Source organism: Protomyctophum parallelum (assembly GCF_964188405.1).
Source record: "Protomyctophum parallelum genome assembly, chromosome: 7".
Lineage (NCBI taxonomy): Eukaryota > Metazoa > Chordata > Actinopteri > Myctophiformes > Myctophidae > Protomyctophum > Protomyctophum parallelum.
The window spans coordinates 54,837,652-54,846,954 of NC_139705.1; the positions used below are offsets into that span (position 1 = coordinate 54,837,652).

At 41.9% G+C, this 9,303-nt stretch overlaps 1 protein-coding gene across 2 annotated transcripts in view; it reads right to left on the bottom strand.

The window, feature by feature from the left end:
- Positions 1–6,581, bottom strand: part of qars1 (glutaminyl-tRNA synthetase 1) — a 61,707-nt gene extending 55,126 nt beyond the window's left edge. For both annotated transcript variants that reach the window (XM_083769415.1, XM_083769416.1), the window contains exons 1-2: positions 6,466–6,581; positions 2,215–2,362 (exon numbers count right to left, since the gene is read on the bottom strand). In XM_083769415.1, the coding sequence (XP_083625541.1) occupies positions 2,215–2,362; positions 6,466–6,576 (259 nt within the window). In that variant the 5' untranslated portion in view covers positions 6,577–6,581. The remainder of the gene's footprint in view (positions 1–2,214; positions 2,363–6,465) is intronic.
- Between the last annotated feature and the right edge of the window lie 2,722 nt (positions 6,582–9,303).

Here is a 9,303-nt window from a genome sequence, read left to right on the forward strand (position 1 = left end):
TGTTAGCATCATGTTATGCTTTAGCTATTGAAAAATAGCAGACCTACAAGCTCTTAGCGCGCCACCGAGTGGCGCGCTAAGAGCTTGTAGGTCTGCTATTTTTTATACAAATCGAAGAACGACTGACATTTTTTTTTAATCTGATCTCAGGTCAGAATGGGTTATAATCAGACCAGTGTGTGTCCCAGTGGAAACCTCGTATGAATCTGATCTCAGGTCAGAATGGGTTAAAATGCAACCATGTCACTTTTGACTTCTTTTTCCAGCGTGGAGCGCTGGACGGCGTGGCTGTAGCTGCTTGACTTCCTGGTTAACACGCGAGGACGGAGGAGGCTCTGCGAGGACCCATTCTGACCTGAGATCAGATTCTAAAAATGTCTATTACATCCTGACAGTTTCATTATTAACCCATTCTGACCTGAGATCAGATTCTAAAAGTGTCTATTACATCCTGACAGTTTCATTATTAACCCATTCTGAACTGAGATCAGATTCTAAAAGTGTCTTCGATTTTTCAAAAATAGCAGACCTACAAGCTCATATCGCGCCACTTGGTGGCGCGATATGAGCTTGTAGATCTGCTATTTTTCAATAGCTAAAGCACGACATGATGCTAACACCAAAATGGGTTCCCGCCCAAAATGGGTTAATGACTATTCGATTCAAAAATTTCAAAATCGATTCCTGTGCGTATCGATTGAACGCCGATTAATCGATTTTTTTGGGTCAGCCCTACTGCAATGGGAAGTTCATTCCATAGTGTGGGAAGAGTCTGGGATGTGTGGAGGTGCATGCTGATGCAATGTGTTACTTTAGGTTTTTTAAAGTGAATGAAATCATAATAATGTAAATGGTCCAATAGGTAACAAGACTACTCGCCCCGTTTCTGTTTTCCTCCCAGAATTTTCCCCAGTGAGGGGTGGGAGAGGCTGGACAGCAGACGGCTGGACTTTGAATTTCTCTAACTATAAACTTTCATGACAGCAGAACAGCCTAAGTACAAATATAATTTATGAAAAGCTACTACAGTGAAGTCTGTTCACAGAAGTTGTTGTAGGATATGTGGGGATTATCTGACGAGGTACCATTTGAGGGGGCAAAACCTTACATATACTAAATAATACTAAATTGTTTATAGGTTCAATATACGTCAAATAATATAGCCTTTCCACAGGAGTATCTTTTTATATTTTTCCAAAAACAATACAAACAGCCAATAGCATATTACAAAGTTATCCCCCTCACTGGGGAAAATTCCGGGAGGAAAAACGGGCAAGCACCGGGGTGAGTAGTCCAGTATTCGTCCAATAGAGGGTATATGCGCATGCTTAAAGTGAATGGCACATGGAGTGGCAAAGCAACATGCAAAGTGAGTTTAACGTTGTTTAACGTTGTTTAATGCAATCAGAGAGGACTTTTCTGTGTGGATGTGTCTGGGCTGTCAATCAGAGAGGACTTTTCTGTGTGGATGTGTCTGGGCCGTCGAGGCCAGAAAGTAGTTTTTTTGCCACTCAGCCAGCGTTCCTGCATAACTTCCTGGTTTGATGATGATGTCACGCGCATACCCTCTATAAGAGTATAAATGGTAAATGGTGCATTTATATAGCGCCTTTATCCAAGGCGCTTTACAGAGATTGTGCATTACATTCACCCATTCACACACACATTCATACACCGATGGCAGCGGAAACCATGCAAGGCACCAACTAGCACATCGGGAGCAATTAGGGGTTCAGTGTCTTGCTCAAGGACACTTTGACAGTAACTCTGGGGGAGCCCGGGTTCCAACTGGCAAACCTTACGGTTGCCATCCAGGCACTCTACCCCTGAGCCACCGCCGCCCCACGATGTGTACACGATGTGTATAAAACAGTAGTGCATTTAAAGAACTAAATAATTGATGAGTGTAAGTAAAATATCATGTGATAGCTGACAGGAATGACAGGTATAGACAGACTCGCCGATACAGAGAGCAGATTTTTTAGGATTTTTTAGCATCGACAGCTTTTCCGAACAAAAACCTCTAAACCTGACCTACCTGGGTTAGGGTTAGGGTTAACCCTAACCCTTTAGGTAGCTTCGACAGCTTTTCAGAACAGCTCTAAACCTGGGTTAGGGTTAGGGTTAACACTAACCCTTTAGGTAGCTTCGACAGCTTTTCAGAACAGCTCTAAACCTGGGTTAGGGTTAGGGTTAACCCTAAACCTGACCTACCTGCCAGTTGCAGTTCAGTGGTGATCCTGCGTCGGGCGATGTTTTCCGACAGGAAGGCCAGGCGCTTGGTGTCTTTGAGGCGAGAGGCCATGGTGTAGAGGAGAGTACCCACGGACCTGTCCAGCTCTGCTCCACTGACATTCTGAGCCTAGAGAGAATATAATGTCACAACATAACCCTAACCATGGTGTAGAGGAGAGTACCGCTCTGCTCCGCTGACATTCTGAGCCTATAGAGAGAATATAATGTCACAACATAACCCTAACCATGGTGTAGAGGAGAGTACCGCTCTGCTCCGCTGACATTCTGAGCCTAGAGAGAATATAATGTCACAACATAACCCTAACCATGGTGTAGAGGAGAGTACCGCTCTGCTCGGCTGACATTCTGAGCCTAGAGAGAATATAATGTCACAACATAACCCTAACCATGGTGTAGAGGAGAGTACCGCTCTGCTCCGCTGACATTCTGAGCCTAGAGAGAATATAATGTCACAACATAACCCTAACCATGGTGTAGAGGAGAGTACCGCTCTGCTCCGCTGACATTCTGAGCCTATAGAGAGAATATAATGTCACAACATAACCCTAACCATGGTGTAGAGGAGAGTACCGCTCTGCTCCGCTGACATTCTGAGCCTATAGAGAGAATATAATGTCACAACATAACCCTAACCATGGTGTAGAGGAGAGTACCGCTCTGCTCCACTGACATTCTGAGCCTAGAGAGAATATAATGTCACAACATAACCCTAACCATGGTGTAGAGGAGAGTACCGCTCTGCTCCGCTGACATTCTGAGCCTAGAGAGAATATAATGTCACAACATAACCCTAACCATGGTGTAGAGGAGAGTACCGCTCTGCTCCGCTGACATTCTGAGCCTAGAGAGAATATAATGTCACAACATAACCCTGACCATGGTGTAGAGGAGAGTACCGCTCTGCTTCGCTGACATTCTGAGCCTATAGAGAGAATATAATGTCACAACATAACCCTAACCATGGTGTAGAGGAGAGTACCGCTCTGCTCCGCTGACATTCTGAGCCTAGAGAGAATATAATGTCACAACATAACCCTAACCATGGTGTAGAGGAGAGTACCGCTCTGCTCCGCTGACATTCTGAGCCTATAGAGAGAATATAATGTCACAACATAACCCTAACCATGGTGTAGAGGAGAGTACCGCTCTGCTCCGCTGACATTCTGAGCCTAGAGAGAATATAATGTCACAACATAACCCTAACCATGGTGTAGAGGAGAGTACCGCTCTGCTCCGCTGACATTCTGAGCCTAGAGAGAATATAATGTCACAACATAACCCTAACCATGGTGTAGAGGAGAGTACCGCTCTGCTCCGCTGACATTCTGAGCCTATAGAGAGAATATAATGTCACAACATAACCCTAACCATGGTGTAGAGGAGAGTACCGCTCTGCTCCGCTGACATTCTGAGCCTAGAGAGAATATAATGTCACAACATAACCCTAACCATGGTGTAGAGGAGAGTACCGCTCTGCTCCGCTGACATTCTGAGCCTATAGAGAATATAATGTCACAACATAACCCTAACCATGGTGTAGAGGAGAGTACCGCTCTGCTCCGCTGACATTCTGAGCCTATAGAGAATATAATGTCACAACATAACCCTAACCATGGTGTAGAGGAGAGTACCGCTCTGCTCCGCTGACATTCTGAGCCTATAGAGAGAATATAATGTCACAACATAACCCTAACCATGGTGTAGAGGAGAGTACCGCTCTGCTCCGCTGACATTCTGAGCCTAGAGAGAATATAATGTCACAACATAACCCTAACCATGGTGTAGAGGAGAGTACCGCTCTGCTCCACTGACATTCTGAGCCTAGAGAGAATATAATGTCACAACATAACCCTAACCATGGTGTAGAGGAGAGTACCGCTCTGCTCCGCTGACATTCTGAGCCTAGAGACAATATAATGTCACAACATAACCCTAACCATGGTGTAGAGGAGAGTACCGCTCTGCTCCGCTGACATTCTGAGCCTAGAGAGAATATAATGTCACAACATAACCCTGACCATGGTGTAGAGGAGAGTACCGCTCTGCTCCGCTGACATTCTGAGCCTAGAGAGAATATAATGTCACAACATAACCCTAACCATGGTGTAGAGGAGAGTACCGCTCTGCTCCACTGACATTCTGAGCCTAGAGAGAATATAATGTCACAACATAACCCTAACCATGGTGTAGAGGAGAGTACCGCTCTGCTCCGCTGACATTCTGAGCCTATAGAGAGAATATAATGTCACAACATAACCCTAACCATGGTGTAGAGGAGAGTACCGCTCTGCTCCGCTGACATTCTGAGCCTATAGAGAGAATATAATGTCACAACATAACCCTAACCATGGTGTAGAGGAGAGTACCGCTCTGCTCCACTGACATTCTGAGCCTAGAGAGAATATAATGTCACAACATAACCCTAACCATGGTGTAGAGGAGAGTACCGCTCTGCTCCGCTGACATTCTGAGACAACGTAATGTTAACATAAGATAACATAACCATGGTGTAGACTAGAGCAGTGTTTCCCAACCTGTGTGTCGCGGAGCTTTGGTGCTATCATTTAACGGGGACCCCCAGGGGGTGCTTAAATGGCATTATTTACCAAAGTACCTGTAATGTTACATAGCTTGGACTAGACTATGTCATGAATGAATCTATTTTATTTCATACAGAACATGATCATTATGATGTCAATAATACTGATGCCTTAAATGTCAACTAGACAATGTGCTTATATGTTCATATAATATTAATAAAATGTCAGACCATCAGAATAATAAAGTAAGTTGAGATGAAGCAACTATCTCTGGTCCATAGCATAGTTACAGTAACACTATTTTAACTAAGCTAGTTTTATAAATGGTATATTTGTTTATAAACAGATATATAACATGAATTAACACCAACAGTAGCATGTGGAAGCAACTATCTCTGGTCCATAGCTAGCCCTCCAAGCAGAACCCAAATGCTACTGAAGTTTCTGACATTTGTTCGACCCAGTGCATTGGGTCCTGTTCCTCGTCGTCCATGCCACCTGATTAAAACATTTACTGGCTCATGTTTACATGTTAAAACGCCTCCCCGCGCTGTTTGACGATATTCTTCAGTATGAGGCTTTCTGAATATGTAAAGTATAAGTACACATACATACCTTTGCGAATATCTCCTGTGGCGCGGAAGCCGTTAAGTATTTTTAATATATGTTTGCCCGATTTGGAAGCTTGGATTCTTCTTGTTTATTGACACCTCATTGTACCGCCTATCTGGCTAGCTAGTGGCGCTATAGCTATGACACAGCAGATCAGAGGCAGGGACGTAGCCTCACAAGCCAACCGCACACCGGGAGGCGGTACAATAAACGGTAAACAAACAAGAAGAAATAAAGCGACCAAATCGGTCAAACAAAGATTAAAAATACTTAACGGCTTCCGCGCCACAGGAGATATTCGCACCGGGATGTATAGCTACTTAAAGTTACCGAATTCAGAATAACTCAAGGAAAATAATGGCGTCACATGCCGCGGGGCCTATTTTAGAGAGAATCTCCACATCCGCATTTAGGAATTTCCATACGAAAATACAGTAGCGAGCAGGGACCCAACGTAAAACTCAACAAAATATCAAAAAAGTTTTACGTAGGGTCCCGAAAGGGGCTAGTCCATAGCATAGTTACAGTAACACTATTTTAACTAAACTAGTTTTATAAATGGTATATTTGTTTATAAACAGATATATAACATGAATTAACACCAACAGTAACATGTGGAAGCAACTATCTCTGGTCCATAGCAGTTACAGTAACACTATTTTAACTAAACTAGTTTTATAAAGGATATATTTGTTATATATTATTAACATACAACAGAATAACATGTGGAAGCAACTATCTCTGGTCCACAGCTTCAATAACATGGTTACTGACCTAGTAGTTTTATAAATGATATATTTCTCATTAACATGTATAACAGTAACATGTGGATAGCATGGTAGGGTTGGTTAGAGACACCTCAACTCAACTAGCTTTAACTCACCTAGTTTTATACATGTTATATTTGTTTATAAACGGATATATAATAACATGAATGGACAGTAACATGTGGATAGCATGGTGTGGGGTTAGTTTGAGGAACCTCAGCTCTATAAATGTACAGTAACAGCAGTATAAAGTACAGTAGTAGTATCATATATATGTAAATGTGTTGTACCTGTATGATGGAGTCCCTCAGGGTGTTGCTCAGAGCCTCGTTCTTTGCCGTTTCTTTAGCTTTCTGCTCGCTCAGTCCGATGGACGTGAAGAGGCTCACGCTGTCCGCCATGTTGGATCACCACACGCACTGACACACTACAGCGAGCACGCGCTCACACACACACACGCTGCAGCCACACGCCGCCGGGGGTTGCCACGTTCTGAGAAAGAAGCAAGCATTTTGATTGATTGATTGAAATATTTATTAACAGTTTGCAGAATTACAGTACATTTCAAGCACAGACTCAATACAAAGACTGTTAACTGTGAGTGGACGACCCAATTAAGCATTACACTTGTTTACAACAGGGTCCACCTTGTTCAATTCATCAAAACATTACGAATAGACACTTCTATATAGTTAAAGAACAGAACAGGAATTATTTATCATAGCAGAGACTATGAAGACTGGAAGAGACGAGGGGAAATAAATAGCAGATCTACAAGCTCACCGTCACCGTTTTGTGTTGTTGTTGTGAACTTGCAGATCTGCTATTATCAAAATAAATAAAATGAGTATATAATAAATAATAACTTATTTCAAGTTTTATACTTGAAATAAAATGTGTAATATTTCACAAAGTGAGGTCCGGGCCGGGGACCCCCAGGGGTCCTTGAGGCTGAGGGCTACAGGGGGGTCCCCAGCTAAATGATAGTTTGGAACCAAATGGACCTTATGGGTGCATTTGGTTCCATTTGTACACTCAGAGTTAAATTAACATTGATTTGACCATATAAATTGGGGGTCCCAGAGATAGAAATGCCATTAAATGGGGGGTCCGTAGACTAATACATGTCAAACTGGGGGTCCTTGAAATTAAACGGGTTGAGAATCACAGCTTCTCTCATGGGGGTCCCTGGTATGTATTTTCTAATGGGGGTCCGTGGGCTGATAAGTGTCCATTTGGGGGTCCCTGACATGGAGAAGTTTAGTATTAGTAGTAGTAATTCTACCCAAGTTAAAGACAAATACAGTGCATATAATCTGAGGGTCCATAACATTAAATATGTTTCAATAATGTAATAATATTTACAAGCAACTTTTTCTGAAAGTCGCTTATAATGAGCAGACATGGCAACGAGGCACGCTACTTCCTCTAGTCACGGTCCAATCACACACCAGCTCCTGTGGCTGGCTCGACCAATCAGGGACTGCGTTTTCCAAAGCTCCAGCCTACTCACAGTACTAGAGAGCCAATCGGTGCTTGTGTTGACATCAGAAGGGGCGGGGTTTACCCTGACGTAATGTTGCGTCAGGTCAGCAAAATGTAGTCTTTGCTGCCGCCCTGTGGTGATAACGGCACACTGCAGAATACTCAGTTTAACCATAAAGTTTAACTATGAATCTACAGCGTTTATAATAAAATGTTAATATAATAATTAGTTATATTAATTATAACTATGAATCTACAGCGTTTATAATAAAATGTTAATATAATAATTAGTTATATGAATTATAACTATGAATCTACAGCGTTTATAATAAAATGTTAATATAATAATTAGTTATATGAATTATAACTATGAATCTACAGCGTTTATAATGAGACAATACATGATATAATAATGTTGATAGTTGAATAAGTTCCTAAACATCAATAATAACTATTATAGTTGAATACGTTACTAAACATCATCAATATTAATAATCTATTATTGTAACTGTTGATAGGTTTATGTTCATGTGGTTTTAAATAATATTAATATATACGTTATAATTATTATCATCATTATTATTATTATTATTATTATTATTATTACACAATATGGCGCTAGTTTAGCTACAATATAATATGTTAAAATCTACAAGCTCACAATGAGACGCGTTGTGAGCTTGTAGGTCTATTTTCGGTCGTAGAACACAACAGAGCATCAGGTTGACATTATGCTAGCATGCTAACTGGCTAACTGCGTCAAGTTACACCTTTAGTAACCACGTGCCCACTTCCGTTTTCTCTTCACAATAAAACAGAGTTTTTGTGTCAAGTTTCACATCAAACTCCACGGGAAAGCTTCCGGTGTCTCTTCACATTAATTCCACAAGGACTACACTTTTATGAACTACATGTTCCATCCACCACGGGTCGCTTGGAGAACTACATTCTAAGCCTCTAAGAACTACATGTTCCATCCACCACGGGTCGCTTGGAGAACTACATTCTAAGCCTCTAAGAACTACATGTTCCATCCACCACGGGTGGCTGGACGCTAGAAGAACTACGGCGGTGTCGCGCGCCGAAAATATAAGACTTTTACAAGCTCTCAACGCGTCTGTAACTCTGTAATCCATGTAAACGGGCCATCCTAATTATTATATATCATTATAATAATTATAATAACTCTGTGGTTAAACTGTAACCCTGGTCTGATGCAGTCTGTGGACCAACCATAGAGTTATACTCTAAGGGACCAACCTGCAACAACATGAACTCTGGAAGTTACTAAACAACCAACTAGGCTGTGGTCAGAAACTAAAAACCAGGTTTACTAACATAAACATCAAATCGAATAACACCCTCATCACTGACAAGCTTGATGTAGCCAACCACCTGAACATCTTCTTTACAAACATTGCAACAAAGCTGGTTAGCAAACTGCCCTCCCACTCTGGGCGTTTTGGTGTAGAGCACATCAAAGCCTTCTACAAAAACCTTGGTGTTTGTAAAGATGATTTCAAAATGGCAATGGTAACAACCGAGGAGGTACTTAAAAAACTGAGTGCCCTCCAACCCCACAAGGCCACTGGCCATGACAATATCCCCTCCAAATTTCTCAGAGACTCAGCCTTTTCCATAGC